Below are 19,438 nucleotides of genomic sequence, written 5' to 3' on the forward strand. Positions count from 1 at the left end.
CAGAAGGGTGGTCTACACCTTTGTGGAACACATGCACATGCCCGAGGCCCCATCAAGTCAGGTTACCTCTGCAAGAGGGGAGACCAGAGGGCACCCCTCTCCCAGAATAAGCTCTGAGAGGGGCGCCTGGGTGGCTCAGTGGGTTAAGCCTCTGCCTTCGGCTCAGGTCATGATCCCAGGGTCCTGGGATCAAACCCCGCATCAGGCTCTCTGCTCAGCAGGGAGCCTGCTTCCCCGCTCCCCCTGTCTGCCTCTCTGCCTACTTGTGATCTCTGTCTGTCAAATAAATAAATAAATAAAATCTTTAAAAAAAAAAAAAAGAATAAGCTCCAACAGAGGAAGAGGTCAATGGGGAAGTCCCCATCAGCTGGGGAAAAAAAGGCTCCCGGGAAGCCCCCAAGATCTAACCCCCAGAGTCAGATGGCTTGCTCAGGGTCCTCCCACACTTAAGGGAGACAAATGGTGGGGAGCCTCTGTTCTCTCTTCCCACCTCTTTTCCATCTCCTGATGAGGGTGGGTCTGAACTTGAGTTAATTGTTTTTGTCCCAGGCCAAACCTGAGATCCCTCTAATGTCATGGCACCCATTCCCTTCCTTGGTAAGAGAAACTACTACCAATCACAGGTCCTAGAGCTCCCCTCCCATCTATGGTCCCCCCGCCACCACAGACCCATCCTCAGTACCAGCTGCCACTTACAGATCAAAACGGAGGTTCTGCTTCTCCTCAAAGAAGTAATCCACAATGAATTTGCGCACAAAGTCAGGGTTGAGTGTGTTGTCGATGACTTCGGTGCGTCCGAACTGCAAGAGAAAATAGGGTGTGGACCTCAGGACCAGGCTGTGGAGCAGGCGAGAGCACGGGGCTCCAAGCTCCTCAGTCCTGGCCCCAGTAGGAATGGAAGCCTTGCCTTCTGGCCCCCATCCCCCATCCCCAGTCAGGGCAAGAGCTCTTCCATCTAACAACGGAAACCATCCCCAGCTCCAAATCCAACCTCGGCTTTCTTCTCCCGACCTCCATCTAGGCTCCACCCAAGTTGCAAGGTTTTGATACCCGAATACCTGAGCAGGCCCTTCACTTCGGCTTTCCCTTTTCTGCCAGTGGCACGTCCTCCATTTCTTCAAAATCCTGTTAATGCTGCCTCCTTCAGAAAGCCTTCCTGATTCTTCCACCCAGAGAGGTTTACTTCCCTCTGAGCCACTGCTGAACTTGGGCTCACCCCTAAGACCACCATCCTTCTCTGATTCCACAGTTACGTGACTAATTATTTGATGTCACCATTGTAAATGAAAGGGAGGAAGAAGGGATTGTAGGAGCTTTTAAGATCCCCACCTCCCGCCCATGCGCACTCCCCTCCCCTTGAAGGTGGGCTAGACTTCACAACTCACTACTAATGAATAGAATAGAGCACAAGCCACTGCCCAAAATATGTTATAAACTACCATGACTTCTGTCTTGGGGACCCTCTCTCACTCTCTTTTGCTTGCTCACTTCGAGGAAGCCAGCTGCACTATGGAGAGGTCCGTGTGGCAAGGAACTGAGAGCAGTCTTGGGCCAACACCCAGTGAGAAGCCAGGCTGTCAGCCGACCTGCCTGTAAGAAACTGAATCTTCCCGAAAGTACCAAGGGAACTTGGAAGCGTACCCTGCCCCAGCAGAAGCTCAAGACAACTGAGACCCCAGCCAACACCTTAACCGCAGCCTTCTAGAAGACCCTGAGGTAGAAGACCCCACAAAGCCACACCCAGATTTATGACCCTGTTGTTTAAGTTGCTAAGCTCTGGGCTAATCTGTTACACAGCAACAGATACCTAATACATGGATTTAACTTTCTCCACATCCCCTGCAGCAGACACTCTAGGCACTCAATAGTTGAATCCCCTTAAACTCCCCAAATGACTTAAGGCAAGTAACTCCCAGGTCTGGGCACCAGAGTCACTAGGAGGGTTTGATAAAAGACCGATTATAGGCCTCACTCCCAGATATCCCTTTGACAAATATCCCTTTGACCTCCCTTTGACAACCCTCGGGTTTAACTGTGGTTCACAGGGCTCTGAGCTCCTTGAGGTCTCCCTGCACTACGGAGGAGGGCAGTGGGGACATGTTTCCTGGCCATCAGGCCCATCAAAACAGCTCTCTCTTACATCTGTTTTTTTTTTAAAGATTTATTTATTTATTTATTTATTTGAGAGAGAGACAGTGAGAGAGAGCACGAGCGAGGAGAAGGTCAGAGAGCGAAGCAGACTCCCCATGGAGCTGGGAGCCCGATGTGGGACTCGATCCCGGGACTCCAGGATCACGCCCTGAGCCGAAGGCAGTCGTCCAACCAACTGAGCCACCCAGGCGTCCCTGTTTTTTTTTTTTTTTCTTACATCTATTCAATACACTGGACATTTCTGGTGATATTTTGTTTAAAAAAAGGGACACAAGGCTAAAAGATCAAGTATAAAAGCAGTGTGCTCTGTGTTCCATGAAATGAAGGCATGATACCAACCCTACAAAGTGAATAAGACAGACAGGTGCATGATAAATATTTTAAATAAGTTGTGAATATTTCTGAATACATAAACTTGTTTTTTTCAACTTGGGTGGTAATTGCCAAAATAAAAAATTAATCCCGAGTATTAGTCCCCCTTAATGGGGCTCTGCAGCTCAGAAAAATGCCAGTACACAGGTGCCTCTCCTGTGTGGTGGGCAAGATCTTCTTCTCTGGGACTTAGCCTAGCACTCACTTGTACCCTGATTTAAGTTAGAAAGCTGCAAAGGGAAGCTCCCACCCAAGGACGTGTGGGGTCATCTGAGCACTCCATCTGGCATCATCTTGCCTTTACTCTCTATCAATTCCACCATCCGAACCTCTCTCCTTTCCCCCGTACCCACTTCCTCCCTTGTGACCTCGGCCAGGGCTCCCCATTTTCTGAACTCAACCCCTGCCGCAGGCTCCTAGAGGGCCCCCTAAGTGAGAACACTGCTAATGCTTGAAGACCCAGTCCCCAGGAGCTCCTGCTCTACAACTCCCAACCCCTCCCCTGTGCTCCCATAATGCACCTGGTATCTCTATGGCTGCACTTACTATGTCCCCTGAAAACGACCTACTGAGGCTCTTCCCACCCCACTAAAGTTTCTCGAACAGCCGAGGATCCAAGTTCCCCTCATTTTTGCAGCCCAGGACCGGCCACCATTTAACAGACTCCCATTCTCATAGTCACCAGTGACTATAAGTATGAGGAACCACGTGACACATTTTGCACCGTATTTACCTTATTTCGTCCTTTTATGGTAGGCTCCCCCATTTTACAGATAGGAAAACAAAAGCACAGAAAAGCTAAGTTATCTGTCTAGGGTTCCACAACTGATCATTGCTGAGGGCAAGTCACAACCTAGGCATTCTGGCCCATTCCTTCCATGCCCCAGGTGCACCCTGTGAGGTCCCTCACGAGGGCAAAGGCTGGTCACTGCTCTCAGTGCCTGGTATGCACTGGGGACTCAGAAACCATTGAATGAAGTAAGGTTGAATGAGGAAAGGGATGAGTGGGTTTGAGTCGCAAGCTTATCACAAGCTAATTGTGGGACTTGATTGAAGAAAGCTTCTATTTCCTCATCAAAAGATGGGAGAACACTACGTGTCCTGCTTACTTCTTAGAGGTATCATCCAACTCAATTACCGATTCAACAAACAGTTTTTCAGCACTTACTATAGGCCAGACAAAGAGCTGGGTGCTGAGCTATGAATATAAAGAGAACGTGAATCCTTTACTTAAGGACTTCTCTGTCATTGGTGAAACAACTCATAAACAATAACCGTAACACAGTGTCACAACAGAGCCATAGACAAACCTCTACAACAGGGTCTTCCCCAGCTACACACCAGAAGCCCCCGGGCGAAATGTGAAAGATGTTGACACAAAGACAGATTACTGGGTGTCCTATTTCACAGACTGGTCCAGGCATCTGACTTCATCGAGATCTGCACCCTTCATGATTATTGAGCTATTCTATAACAGAAAATTGCAGAAAGCACATCATAATGCAAATGATTCTTATCCGTAGAAATGTAAATACATTTGGCTCAGTGGAATGCAATTATTTGATTATTGTCCTGTTGATACTGACCAATTTTGCATCTATTTTTAAATTAATTTTGGCATTCCTGATTGCCTGTATACAGCTGACCTGCAACAATGCAGGGGTTAGGGGAGTGGACCTCCATACCCTGTCGAAAATCCATGTATAACTTTCGACTCCCCCAAAACTTAACTAATAGCCAGCCTACTGTTGACCGGAAGGCTTGCAGACAACAGGAAGTTGATTAAGAAATATTTTGTATGTTATATGTATTACATACTGTATTCTTACGATAAAGTAAGCCAGAAAAAAGAATATGTTATTAAGAAAGTCATAAAGAAGAAGAAATTTATTGAAATGAAAAAAAATTATTTACTGAAAAAAATCTGTGTATCAGTGGACCTGTGCCAGTCAAACTTGTGTTGTTCAAGGGTCAATAGAATGTGTGTTGAGTCATCTGAACCAGCTGTAACATCTTACTGGTTCCTTCATTTAATTAACAAGTTAAACAAATCTTTACCATGTGTTCATTCTACCTTTAGAGAGGATGTATCCTTTAACAGGAGCTTTTTAAAAATACCCATGCTCAAAATCCCGCCACAGACCAATGAAACCCAGTCTCCCTGGGTAGGGCCTGAACAACTGTTTTTTTTTTTTTTTTCAGTTTCCTAGGTGATTCTAACGCACAGCTGGAGTTGAGACCCACTAATGGAGGAAGAACACTAACATTTACTGAACCCCTTCTGAATGCTCACTAGATCAAGTGCATCATTATCTCATTTGATTCTCACACTGCCACCCCCACCCCACCTCACCCCACCCCCATGAGTAACTACCCATTTTCCAAGTGAGGAAACAGAATCAGAGAGGTTAAGTCACTTGCCCAAGGTCACACAGCTAGGCAGAGCTGGGACCTAAATGCAGGTATGTGTAATCCAAAGCGCATTATATTTTTACTTCATCTAATGTTCTCAAGCACTATAAAAATCAAATAAAGATGAGATTTACTTCACAAATATTTATAAAAGCCCCACTGTGTACAGGCAATGGGGTAGATATTGAGTCAAATAAGACTGGGTTCCTGGCATATCCCCTAAATTCAGTAACAATCTTACAATGTATAATCCATCCTTGTTCCAAGAGAATTCCTGCATTCTCCTCTTCTGCACTCATTCTTAATACCTCTAGTCTTCAGACAAAAGGAAAATTTCTCCTAATGGCTTTCTTGCAGAGTATTCTGGGTAAACATCCAGGTGTGAGAGAATCCTCCTTTAAGAAAGGGCTCTACCTCCTCTTCAGTGTACAGCTCCCCGAAATATGTTAAACAATCCCTCTGGCTGGATTTTAGATACACCCCAGCCCAGAAGGAGAAAGCATTTGTGCCGCCTCTCTCCCACCCGGCTCTCAGCAGAGACTCCAAGGAAAACACCCATTAGGGAAGATGACAGCGCCGCTTTTAAAAAGGCACTTGAAGCTTCAATAGAGGGGAATTCCCTAGAGATTGATCTCTGCCAGAGAAGAAAATGGAGTTCCCCTGGAAACAGGACTTGGAGTGGGACTGCAAAGGCCCCCAAGATCTCCTAGAGAGGAGAGGGGGCCATTGAGCCAGGCTGGGCAGTGATGAATTTCCAACAGGCAGAGGTAATTAACATATGCCGGGCACAAACAACTGTAAAATCTACAATCAAGGAGGGACTTACTAAAGATGTTTTATAGCCTTCATTACTTGGGCTAATCACAAAGGGAACAAAGACAAAAAAAAAAAAAAAAAACCAAAAAACTTGGATTTTGAAAATCCAAGAAGCCGCTAGGTCTCTGTCAATTCCAATTTTATACCCCTATTAAATATGACATTAGGAAACAACCTAACTGATGTCTTAAAAAAAATCAATTTGATTGTATTTCATTCCACATAGAATTAGTTTCCAAGCCCGAAGGGACTTGGACAGATGAGGTGTTAGCACGAAGCAGTGGGAAGCATATAGTCTGAATGATGTGTGGCAAATTGGGCTTGGGGGCGAAGGGGAGAGGGGATTAACCATTTGCGCCTGTAATCATAATCGGAGCTGAACCAGTGCTGAACGCTCTTCCAGCACCCTGGAAGTGCCTGTCCCTCCCTCTGGTCCATTCTGAACTCCTCCGTCCACACTCCAGGCTCTGAGAATGGTACTGCTCATGGTCTGGGGCGCAGGCCACCCAACATCAGTGGGCACAGGGATTTTCTGATCAGCAACGTTGGAGAGAAACCCTGAAATCTTTGTTTTAACAAGCGATTCTGATACAGACAGCCTTTAAGAACTGTTGCTTATGGGGGTAAGTGCAGACTAGTGAGGGCTTGGTGTGAAACCGGGGAAGGGGCTGAGCAATCAGAAATAAAGGTGAGTGGGACTTCCCTGACTTCAAGGCCTGGAATAGCCTCCCAGGAGGGGAGAAAGAAAAAGAAAGTACAGATGAGTGCAAAACCTGGAAATCAGGACATTCACCCTCTCCAAAGCTCATGTCTTGTTCTTGGCAACAAAACCCAGTGGGAACGCGTCACAAAAGATGCTCCCGAGGGCTCCTAAAACCTCTATGACTAAGCCCCAAGAATATCAATTAAACAGCATTAATTACATATCATCAGTTCCAGGGAGACCCTCAAAGGGAAAGCAGACTTGAAACTTCTTTGAGGACTAAATTAGATGGCTCCCCGGGGCTACACACAGAAGTTGAGATCTATGGGGCCGGCTGGGCAGCGGTCCTGCCAAACCGCCCTTTGGACAAGGGCTGCTGCCAGGCTGGGATGGAAAACCTGGTTCAGGCAGGTCTCCCTGCGTGAGACCCTAAGGTCTCCCCATTCCACATCCAACTAGGAGGCCAGGAGTGGGGGGATCCTCTGTCAAGACATGGGCCTCTTGAGCTGCAGTGAGGCGCAGGGCTGGCAGTAAGGCCTGGATGGATCTGGAAGCTTATTCTCTGTGCCAGAGGGTCTCCCATGGCTGCCCACCCAGCTCCTTCTCTGTCCTGCTCTACACTCCAGGGGACCCGGTTTCCCCTTTGAACCTCATCCTCCTGGTTCCCTTGCCCTGCAGGTTCCAGGTTGGGTTTGGCCAACGGGAGGCACCAGCAGATGGGAGACAGGTGGAGAGAGAAGGTAGGGTATTTCTTTCCACTCTGGCCCAGACTTGGCCCCTGGATTCTGGCAGGGGGTGCTTCTTCTCCCAGAACGATGGTCCGCCTCTCACTCACAGACAAGAGCACTGTCTCCTCTCACTGCCCCTTCGAGCCCTGAGTGAGAGCAGCTACTTGCTGGTGCTGGGCCCTGGGTGGGGGGCGACCTCCTGCAGATTCCCTCTACCTCATCCATACCTTCGAAAGAAACCCATCAAATCTCCTCAGTTAAACCAACTGAGGAAACTTGCTCTCCTGCTGGGGCCCTGACTGATCTATTTTCTCTCTCACCAAACATGTTCCTAACACATACAATTGCCAACTCAAGTGAACATAAACCAAGAACAGTCCCCACCCCCCTCCTTCTGCTGAAACACCGTGGAATGCTCTTGTCACCAATAAAGTGCATGACCCCCGCTTGTGCGGCCAAGACACCCGATGTCCCACGACCACCTTCTGGGATGCAGGGTCTCAGCACAGCTGTCCCACCCTAAGGGCGCCAGTGGGAGCTCTCCAGGACCAGGGCTCCCCACACCAGTGTCCTTGGCTTTATAGAAAGTGGCCACCTACCTGATTAGAGTCAAGTTTGATGCTTTTAATCAGCTCTAAGTGGGTCTGTGGCTCCCCGAAATCGAATGAAATGTCTGTCTGTACGTGTCTGCATTTTCCAGGGGAAGGAGCTCTGGTTTCCATCAGTTTCTCCAAGGGAAAGCATGCCTACAGAAACCTTTAAGAACCTATGATTCTAGCTTTGAAGACACACCTTAGGTTTTCCCCCAGAAAGCAGTGAATAGTGAAGTACAGAGAGCAGAGTCTGGGGCCCCCCTTCCTGGGTTCAAATCTGGTTTTGTAGTTCTCATTGGCCATGTGACAGGAGAAATCCCTTTCCCCCACTGTATTTCAGTTTGCTCTTTTGTAAAATGGGAACAAAAATTTATCCATACCTTACAGGGTTGTTGAAGGCTTACATGATCTGATTTATGTAGTGTACTTAGAAGGGAGCCCGGGGCCTAAAATGAAGTCTAAATTAGGGATTCTATACTCTGGTCCTTCCTGAACCCCAAACCCTGGCCCAGGCACCCAGGAGGTGTGTCTTTCCTGGGTCGCTGAACTCAGCCTTATCTCTAAGAGGCTCCCGGCAGGAACTGCTGACACTCTGCTCATCTTCCATGCCCAAAAGGCCCCAGCTCTGAGTGTTTTCTCTCCAGACATCTTCCACACACAGGCAAAGCTGAGAGGAAAATGCAGGGCTGTCCCTTTGCTCTTACCAAACAGCTACTCCATTGAGATCTAGACTCTGCCCTGCCCATGGGCTCCCACAAGCTTGGGTCCAGCAAAGCCCAAGGCCTTTGTTAGGGGGGAAAGGAAAAGGCAGTAGTATGTGTAATGCTTGCTTAGAGACCCAGGCCTGGAGAAGAAAATTCACTCTCTTGCCACTGGCGGGAAAAGTGAAGTGGAAAGACCCCTTGGGCGTGGAGGCTGCTTAGTGAGGATAGGGAGGGGAGGAGAGCCCTTGACCCTCTCAGTCCCTGCTCAGACACACGACTACTGGGCTAGGAGGCACAAAGTAAAGCAGCCTAGAAAGAAGCTTTCTCTGTTGCTTCTAGATTTGTAAAGCCTAGACCCCTCCTTCCACGCAAGCCCCCGGTAACTCCCTGCAAATGCCCACAGCTGGAGGGCCCTGGGGCCCAGAGCCAGGGTGGAGTAGAGGAGTAGCTAGGCTTGGATTTAGGACCCCCCACTGGCCAGGGTTCTGTTGCTAATTATTTACCGGAGGCTACCTAGAATAGTTAAGAGGGTGCATTTCCCCAACTGCTAAGACAGAGCAAATCATTCCCTCTCCAGGGCAAGGACAGAAGGGAACGTGCATGGAGCCTGACCCAGATGTCTGCTACTGATCTTCAATACTGAGAATAATCCTCACGTAGCCCTAAAGACAGCCAGGTGCTAAGTGTTTTCCACATTTTTTCTCATTCAATCTTCATAACAGCTTTATGAAACATAGCTGTTATTCCCATTTTACAGATAAGTTAACTAAGATGAGGCTCAGAGAGCTGGAGTAACTTGCCCAGGGTCCTATAGCCAGTGGGTGGGAGAAACAGGATTCGAACCCAGACTCTCTGGTCTGGTTCCAAATCAGTAAGGAGTCAATGTAGTCACTAACCAGTAGGAAGTCAGTACTGTGAATGAGGCTTGGCCTATGTCCTATTCAATCTTTATTCTTGTTCTTTTCTTACCTGCAGCCAAACCTCTGAGCTTCTTCAATGTTAACTCTCTCTTCCACCTTGCTGACTCTTCCTGTTGGGGGGCTTTAGGTCACAGGGCACAGGTGGGTGCCCCTGACCTATTCCTCTGCTCACCCCCCACCCACATTTCCAATCCCTACAGACCACACAGGCACTCCTGGCCCCTCCTATGATTTCCATAAGGATTTACTGATTGACAAGTTGACCTAGAACCTGAAGATTCTGGAGCTGGAAGGAATCAAATCATCTCAAGCAATGAGAAGAGAGAGGCAGAAAAGCGGGGTGGGGGGACCGTGCTTTGACACGTGTCACACGGCTATTTAGGAAAAGGGCTATGATGGGAGCCCAGGTCAGGTCAGTTCCCACCCGGAGTGGTCCCTGGTTCTCCCAGAAGCCTGTCACCCACTCTGTCAGGTTTCTCTCAGGTCTTCCTGCCATCAAATCCTCCTCCTACCTCTTCTTATCGTGACTCCTCATCTTCAAAACACCTTCCACACCCGTGATCTCATTCAGCGCCCCCCACCAGTGACCCCATGGAGATGTTATTACTCTCATCTCCATTTGATAGAGGAGGGAACGGAGCTCCAGGAGGCCAGCAGGAACTCCCAGAGGCACCCAGTGGTGGGGATGGAGGACCAGGGCTCCCAGGAGTGACGGAGTCGTGGCTTCCCATGGTGTTCACCACGATCCCCTGCCTCAGTAATGAGTGGGTTGCTCTGCAAGCCTGAACGACGTTCACGGCCCCAGATTTAAGCAGCTCTGGCCTTTTTACAAATTACAGCTGGATGAAGCTCCAGAGACCTCCCCCCAGCTGCAAAGCCCCCAGTGGCTATGCCTCCTGGGACAGAAGGAGGCCAGCACTGACAGACTGCTCTCCACCTCGAAGCTGCCCACCCTTCCCCAGCCGGAGCTCCCCTATAATTTTCATATATAATTGATGGCTCCTTAATTGGGGATTCTAAAAGCCCTGCTAGAGAGCCCAGCCCTGGCCCCTCATGAATCATGTTCACTGGGATTAAAATTAAAGGCCAGAAAGCTATCTGACTCAAATAGAAACTGGAAAAGGCAGGGAGCTGGGTGCTGGGAACAGGGGTCCAACTGTGTGCCTGATGCTGGAGAATGGCCTGAGGTCTGGGCACCAGGAAGGAGGACCCAGGTTTCAAGGAGGAGCACAGAGGACCTAGTTCCAGGCCAGGCCTGCATGGTCTGGGGTCTGGAAAGTTCTCTGAGGTTCCCTCACGAAGAGGCGGGGGCAGGAGTCTGTAGCCACCCTTTCCTTGGAGAGTGAGGAAAAGCAGGCCCTGAGAGAGAGAGGAAGGGGCTGGCCTAAAGCCAAGCAGAACCATGAACCATGACTTCTGTGGCCTGGTACCTTCCAGACCACTTCCTGTTGCCTTAAAGCCTCTAGGTAAGGAAGGGCAGAGGTGAGTAAGGAGAACGGAGGCTCCAAAGGCCTTCTCCCTGCTCAGGCCTGGACGGAGAATTTTCCCTCTCTGGCCCCAGACATCAGCAGCCGCAGCCAAGCTTATAATGAAAGACTTCCTGACAAAAGGCTTAGTTCCTAATTAGCCATTGTTCCAGATAATCTGTTAAAATGTCCCAGCTCCTGGGGGAATGGCCCTTTTACCAATGAGCCTAGCTGCCAAGTAGCTGGCAAAACACCCCACCAGCCCGTGCCCTGATCTTGCCTGGGCGGCTGAGCCAGGGTCCAGCGGCACCTGTGCAGGGAGGGCCCTGAATGAGCCCTGCCCTAGAGGCACTGGTCCTCCAGGGCACTCCAAAATGTCTGTCGCTCCTGTGGAATGGCATGACGGTGTCTGAAGGGATACCCCCAAAGTTTGTTTCCCCCAGGTGAAGCCCTGGTTTCTCGCTTAAGGCCTCCTTCTATGGAGTCACTGTTGCGCATTGTCTCCTGCCAGGCGCTTTACCAAAATTAGCTCCTTTATTCCTCACAGCAGGCTGTGAGCTGAGGCACTTGCCCAAGAGCCCCAGCCAGGGAGGTGGTGGCCCGGATTCAGACCCAGTCACCCTAACTTTGGAACCCACACTCTCAGCGGCTCCGCCACAGCTGTAAAGAGCAGCCACCTGGACGTTCACACTACACTAAAGAGAAAAGAGATTTATCAGCTGCCAAACAACGTACTCGAGAACCTCAGGGTTTACCAGAAAAGCAAACTCCTTTCTTCAGAGGAAATCTTGGGCTCCTGTCGAATGTATTACACAGAACTCACAGACCAGCTCTGGTCGGCTAAGGGGAGGGCAGAAGGAGCCACACACAAGTTCACAGTCGGCCCCGACACACCACATCCAACCCCGGATCTAGAAAAGTCCACTCCGATAGCGGCGTGGCCAGACGGGCAGACTCAGAAGACCATAGCACACCTCAGCTCCACACTCTCGAACTGAGGCGCTGGGCCAAGCGGGGACCCCTCTGTGCCTCTGCTTACTCATCTGGGGTGTGGTGAGGGCTAAGGGGAGTTATGGGGTATTGCTCACGTAGAGACCATACCAGCGCTAGGAAACGTCATCCCTGGTACGGAGGGAGAAGCAGGACAGGGGGTACAGCCTCTTCCCAGCTTTGACAGGATTGCATAATAATATTTCCAAGTGTCAAGCACAGCCAGGCACTGTGCTGAGCGATTCTGTCCTCAAGTTCCCACCACAGCCCAGGGAGTAGGCGTCGGGATCCCATTTACACAGAAAGAAAAAGAAACTACAGCTCAGAGAGTTTAAAGGAAGTGACAGAGTCAAGATTTCAAGGGACACAGTGACAGCACCTGGCTGTGCCAAAGCAGATTCTAAAGCCCTAAGCCTAAGATTACGAGCAGGTGCCTGTGACCCGTCTGGTCCCCAGTCAGGCCTCAGTCCCAGGCTGCTTGCTCCTGTGACTGCAAGGGAGGGCCCTGGAGATCCAGCTGCAGGACAAGAGCGAAGGCCACGAGAGGCTGTTGCGTGGGTCCCGAGGCTCAAGTGGAAGCTTTCCCTGAAGAGGCAGACCCCTCTCTCCAAAAACAGGAGAGCCCAGAAAACCAGCCCCACGCTTGCCTTGGTGCCCACCTCCTAGTGAGGCTTGTCTCCTGCTTTGAAGTTTAACAATAATAATGATCCATTATAAAACAGTAACAATGATCCATTTGTTCCTTTTGAGAGGGAAATCTTTTGATAGAGATCTGTGTGGTGTGGCTGGGGCTGGGTCCTGGGTTGGTCATCAGGGATCCCAAACTGGGCTCAGAGTATGGTGGCAGAGGGTGAGTTCATTTCGCATCTAAACTCTTGACCATTGAACAAACTGGATCCCCACTGCCTTTGCCCACTACTGTCTTAAACCAGGATCTCCACAAGACTGCAATGTGTCTTCCTGTTTCTGTTCTTTTGCCTGCCATGCACACGGTGGCCAGAGTTGTCTTTCCAAAACATAAACGGGGTTGCATCCCTACCCTGCTCAAAACCCTCAGATAGTTTTCCACAACACTCAGAGCAGTGTTTGAACTCCTACATGGCCCATGAAACCCTAGAGGATCTGCCCACTGTCTTCATTGTTCACAGCACTCCAATTATACAGACTTTCTTTTTGTCCTTTGAGTGCACTGAGCTTGCTCCCACCTCAGGGCCTTCACACCTGCTGTACCTCCTGCCTGGAATACCCACTCCCAGACATAGGCATGGTAACACTCAGGACTCAGAGTCACCTGTCCCTCAGAAGGGACTCCCTCCACCCTGGTCACTCTCTATCTCATTATGCTGTTTTTTATCTTTGTCACAGCACTTATCAAACAATACCTGAAATTATCCAACTTCTTTGCTGATTAAATAAGCCTCTTCAGAGTAGGGACTCTGCCTGTCTTATTCTCTACTATATGTCTGAATCGGTGGGTGGCATATGGTAGGTGTACAATAAATGCTTGCTCACTGACTGCTGACTCTTTGGAAACTGTGATTAAATCGAAGGCCTTGTATTCCCAGGAGGGTTCCCAATGGGGCACGGCCTTCCCTTCATCAGCTCATCTCTCGCCTCCCTCCAACACAGCCCGGGCCATAGCCAGACTGAGTCACCGCCAGCTCCCAGACACACAGAACGTTTCCACCACCAAGCTTTGCTCATGGCAAGCCCCATTCCCGGAATGCTCTTTCTTCTCCCCACTATCCTTCAGTTCCCAAGTCTGGTGCCACCTACCCTTGGAAGCCCTTCAGGCCCTCCCGGCCCTCTCCCAGCTGTGAAGAGCTGAGAATTCACATCTAAACTGCTTGGGTGGCTCCTGGCCTAGCTACCTTCTGGAACTCGGGGCCTCTGAGAGGATCTGCTACAACACTCTCACGAGAATGAAGAAAACAAGGCTTTTAGTTCCTTCCATACCTGTGTCTGGTCTCCCCAGCTCCCCATAAAATCTCTGAAGGCAGGGATCTTGCTGCTACAGCTTTGTACCCTGGAGGATATCACAGTCCCTTATTCAAGTTACTTTGCCTCTTTGCCTCCCTGTTGCTATCTATATATAGAAGGGGTTACCTGGGACAGAGGTGCTACATTGCCCGACACCCACAGCCCATCAATGGTACCATGAACAAGAGCTACTTCTTACCAACCGCCTACCTGTTTCCTCCACCTTTTCCTATGTTCTCTCTAACACTTAAAAAATCCAACCAGTAAGGATTGCTAGTTGCCCATTTTACAGGTGAGAAACAGGGGGTCCAAAAAGATAAGCGCCTTGTTCAAGGTCACACAGTTCTAAGACCAAGGTCCTGACCCAAACCCAGGAACTGCCCACGACACCACCCCTCCTCTGTGATTCAATAGGGAGAGAACCCTGGTTTTCTAGCCTTGTCCCCTGGGCCAAGTTCCGTCACCTCGCTGAGGTCTGGAGATAAAAGCCATTCTAAGGATCAGGAACAAGTGGGAGATGTGATGTTAGGCCCACACCAGGCACATTCTAAAGGAATTCTGCTGTAATGTGGCAGATTTTTCAACCAGCTTGGCTGATTCTTTGAGTACCTTAAACCATCAGAGTTATTGGGCCACTTAAACCATCAGAGTTATTGGGCCACCATCTTGGCTGCTGGGATAGGGTTGCCTGGGGGCGCTCAGAGAGGACCAAGGTGGCTCAGAGTCGGAGAAAGGCATTTCCTCTAGAGGAACAGCATGAGGGTGGAAGCAGGCCAGACTCTGAATGTCCGGGTGCAAGAGGAAGGACAGAGCTAGGGAAGAAGGCAGGGGACACACTGTCAGGTGGGAGAAGCCTGGAGTCCAACAGCTTGGCTTTTGTTCTATTGTCTATAATATATTATTGAAAGTTAATTTGGGGGTGCCTGGGTGACTCAGTCGGTGAAAGGTCTGCCTTTGACTCAGGTCATGATCCCAGGGTCCTGGGATCGGGTCCAGCAGGGACGAGCCCGTCCCTGCTCAACTGGAGTCTGCTTCATCCTCTGCCCCTCCCTCCACACCTCCCTCTGCTCGCACTCACTCTCTCTCTCTCTCTCTCTAATATAAGTGAAAAATCTTCTAAAGAAATAAATTAAAGTAAAAGAAATTTTTTAATGAGTTTCATCCATCCTAGGGATGGCTGTCACATTTGAAAGCCCAAACTAGGAGATGTCATCTCCAGTACATTATCTCCCCGGCACTGGAGAACCCTTTTCACAGAAGGAGGTTACCAATCATTTTTCACCGCCAACAGGAAGGTATGGAGAGACACACATATGGCTGAAGTGCCATACAAACCCGTAAGCACTTGTACAAACACGGTGTGAGAACCTGCAGAGACCTCATGCCTTGGGAGTGGGCCTGGGCTTCTGATACCCCAGGGCTCTCCTGCCAGCGGAGGCTGCCTGACCCTCCCTGGGGCCAGAACATCAGCTCTCATTGGCCGGCCCCCAGTGTGCCTTAAGGCAACAAGCAGGCCCTGGGACCTCACTTTGCTGATAAGGACAAGCAGGTCACTAGGGGCCACTTGCTAATATTAGATGAGAGTCTAACCTGACCATCAGATGACATGAAATTGCCAATTATTTCACCAAATTTTCAAACTGCAAATCCATATGGTTCAACTTAGCCAGCGGGTGCACGGGGCAGAAATAAGCCTGAATCTGACTTTCATGCTTACATGGGCTCCAGGGTCAAGGTTGTGTGGAAGCAGAGCTGGCACCCCTAAAAGGCCTGGCAGCTCTGGACAGCCATCCGGGCTTAGGTGGCTTCCACACAGATGTGAATCCCAATCCTGAGCCAATTCATAGTGTGGCCGTGGACAAGCCGCTTCAACCTTCCTGACTTCAGTTTCCCAGCTGTGACGTGGACCCATCGCAGCTCCTCACAGAGGGCTGCAGCCTTAGGGACAAGCCAGGAGCACACCTGCAGGGGCTCACTCCATGCCAGTTCCTCCAATTCTAGGGTAGCCCAAGTGGGAGAGGTTTGGACACCAAGCTAAGAAGCTGATGTTTGTCTCCCAGGCTTGGGAAACTGCTGAATGGCTGAGCTGTGATTTTGAAAGCCACTGGAACCACGAAAAGGCCCTTTTCTGTTCAGGAGAAGCAGAAAAAACGCTGGCTGCTGGGGGTGAGCATGGGGTGAAATTCAAGGCCAGAGCCAGGGAAAACTGGGGTTTGGAAGGGGGCAAGAGCCAGACAGGCCACCACACAGAGACGCAGGGTATTGTGGGCAGACTATGAAGAGACACCCTGGGACAAAAGCACTAGAGGGGCAGGGAGTGGGGTTCCCCACTGTGCCAGCGTGCCACACTGCCATGCTATTTGGACACAGCACAGTGACAAAGGCCTCCCTTGGTCCAGCATTTCCTGGAAGAGCCCCTCCTAAGGAAGGACCCCTCCCACACAAGGATGAGATGTTTCCCTTTTCCTGGAAGCCCTCACTCCTTAGAGCCAATTGGGTCCTAGAGCCCCAGACTGAGAAGGGGACTCGGGTTTGGGAAAGTCCACAGGGTCTCCACATACGGCTGTTCCCACTGTGACAGAGCACTTGGGTGCTCAAGCTGGGTAATAGCATATTGCCATTAGTACTTCCGGTATTTTCAGAAGAGTTATTTTAGCTGGTCCCCTAAAGAGGACTCCGAGTCCCATTTTACAGATGAGTAAGCTGAGACTCAGAGAAGATAAAGACCTCACCCATGTCCCATAGTAAATCTCAGAGCTAGGATGGAAATGCTGTGTTCTAGACATCAAGTTCAGGCCCTCATCTGAGAAGGCAAAGGATGGTTATCAAGGAAGTGCTTAGAGAACAGATCAAGAAACGCAGGACAGATGATAACCAGATCATGTACCTCCTAGGTGGCTGAACAGCATACCTTCAAGACCAACTAGAGAAACGAGGTCCATTTGGGACAAGGGCTCCAGTGGGGGACCACAATACTCCATCCCACGCAATCCCTTATCATTCGCGTGAACGGCAACCACAGCCAACCAGGGTCTAGGAGGCGGAACCAAGATGCCAAATGCACGATCCTCATTCAACACAATCTTCACAGCCAAACAATAGACGGAACCTACCAAATGACAAGTCTACTACGTAACGAAGATAAACGCAAAATCTCACACCGAGGGTCAAAAACCCAATCATGAAGTCTGAGCTGGGGGAATCCTGTCTGGACAGCAGTTTGGACAAAGAAGTTGGTCCAGCTCTGGGGAGAACACTGATGCGTGGACCCAGGTTCCAGGGCATGTAATCCGACAGGTAACAAGAGGGACAAGAGGGACAGGGACAAGAGAAAGTGATAGAGGAAGGACAGATGGAAATGGTCACCTTCTAAATCTGCCCAAAAGTTGGGGTGCCTGGGTGGCTCAGTCGGTTAAGCGTCTACTTCCAGCTCAGGTCACGATCTCAGGGTCCTGGGATTGAGACCCCGCATTGCACTCCCTGCTTAGCAGGGACCGTGTTTCTCCCTCTGCCTCTGTCCACCCTGCTCCTTGCCGCTACCCCCTCACGTGCGCTCTCTCTCAAATAAAATCTTTATAAGTAAACAAATAAATCTGCCCAAAAGTGGACTATGTGAGCTGTCCTCAGATATTGAGAGAAAGAGCATGCGGAAGAGAAAATCAGCTTGCTCTGTGCACCTAGGGAGGGTCGAATTTGGGATCAGTAGAATTTTGCCCTTTATATATAACTATTAGATATCCTACAGCATCAATGTTCCAGAAGTTCCTTTCACATTTAAATTCTCTCTGCTTTAATTTCCATCTCTGTGAAATGGGGCCAATAATAATAATAGTAATAATACCTTCTGCATGATATTTAATTAGTGCATTTAATGCACTAATTAATGCATTTAATTAGTGCATTTAATGCACTAATTAATGCATTTAATTAGTGACTACATGTAAATACTTAGAATCCGTGCCCAGAACATCACTGTTACAGCAGTGTCTGCTACTAGCATTCCTTTTTTTTTTTTTTAAGATTTTGTTTATTTATTTTAGAGAGAGAGAGAACATAAGCAGGGGGAGGGGCAGAGGAAAAGAGAGAATCAGTCTTCCTGCTGAGTGTGGGCCAAACAGGGGCTTGACCTCGGGGGTCAACCCCAGGACCCCGAGATCATGACCTGAGCCGAAGTTAGACACTTTAACTCAGACACCTCTGCTATTAGTATTCTTATTGCTGTTCCCTAATTGGTACCTTCCTGAACCCAGAGGGAGTTCCTCTGGTTGCGTGTGGTCCCCCTTTGCTTCCCTGCCATTCTACGATGGCACACAGTAGGTATCCACACATTCTTGTTGACATTTAGAGATGAACCGTCCTTCCCAGTGGGTGTTGAATGTTCCAGGAACTGAGATTGCTCAAAAACAGTGCTCTGGGGGTGCCTGGGTGGCTCAGTGGGTTAAGCCTCTGCCTTCAGCTCAGGTCATGATCTCAGGGTCCTGGGGTCGAGCCCCACATCAGGCTCTCTGTTCAGCGGGGAGCCTGTTTCCCCCTCTCTCTCTGCCTGCCTCTCTGCCTACTTGTGAGCTCTCTCAGTCAAATAAATAAATAAATTTTTTTAAAAACTTAAAAAAAAAATAGCGCTCTGGCAGGGATGTGCAGGCGTGGTCGCAATTGGTGACAATCCCCACAAGCAGTGTGGGTCCAGCAGTGGGACAGCCTAAGATTCTGTAATATCCATCTCCTCGTTTCCATGGGGCCCCCCTGACCAGGACAGCTGTCTGGCCAGGGAGGGGCAGGGATCACCTGCCCACACATTTTTCAAATGGGGAACGGAGAGGCGCTCCCCATTACAGTCTCCTCCCTGTGAGAAGGTTTCTAGGACTCTTCCTACCTGGTCATCCTGTCTTCCCTGGGACATGCAGAAGGCCCTGGCCAACCTTGATGCAAATAGGGCTCAATTTCCTGGGCTAAAATTACATCTTGAGTCAATTTTCATAAAATGCATTGACAGATTTAGGTGCTGGAAGCTGGAGCTTTCTCAGAAGGCATTTAAAATGACCCAAACAGTTAAAATCAGCTGAAACCCCGCAGCCAGGAGCTGAGAGAAGAGCTTTCATCCCTCTGCAGCCTGTGCAAACCCTGGGGTCTGGACCTTGCCTGCAGAAACTGCCATGCCCGCACTTGACGACTCCTGGTCACAGTCTGATTACCTCTCGGCCAAGGTTCTGCTAACAGACATTTTGCAATGAACTAGCAGGTGGGAGCCGGTTCCTGTTTACGAGCAAAAGCAGTCTTCCACCACAGGGGTAGTTCCAGAGATGGATTCCGGATTTTGCTTTAAATTTTCCATTCCTGATACTGTCCTCTGTGGGTCATAGAGAAAATCAGGCAAAGAAACAGGGCCCCAATATGTCTGCGTGCATCTTCCCTTCTCCAGAAAGAGCTGGAAGGCTGAGCTCAGCCACCGTCACCCCTGAAGGCTGTGTATGGCATTGGCTGTCCCTGGGGCTGGGACCCTCCTGCTCTGACATTCTGACCCCATGGTCCCAGTTGTCCTCAGCCCGATAGCCGCCAGCTCCCTCGGTCGCCTCTTCCTCTCTGTTGCCCCACCTAGCTCATCT

The 19,438-nt window shown here is 49.7% G+C and overlaps 1 protein-coding gene across 3 annotated transcripts in view; it reads right to left on the minus strand.

Annotated features, from left to right (window-relative positions):
- Positions 1-19,438, minus strand: part of CPNE5 (copine 5) — an 88,462-nt gene that overhangs the window by 51,052 nt on the left and 17,972 nt on the right. For all 3 annotated transcript variants that reach the window (XM_044250240.1, XM_044250245.1, XM_044250248.1), the window contains exon 4: positions 697-800. In XM_044250240.1, coding sequence (XP_044106175.1) covers positions 697-800 — 104 coding nt within the window. The remainder of the gene's footprint in view (positions 1-696; positions 801-19,438) is intronic.

The sequence above is a fragment of the Neovison vison genome, chromosome 1 (assembly GCF_020171115.1).
Source record: "Neovison vison isolate M4711 chromosome 1, ASM_NN_V1, whole genome shotgun sequence".
NCBI classification, from domain to species: Eukaryota; Metazoa; Chordata; class Mammalia; order Carnivora; family Mustelidae; genus Neogale; species Neogale vison.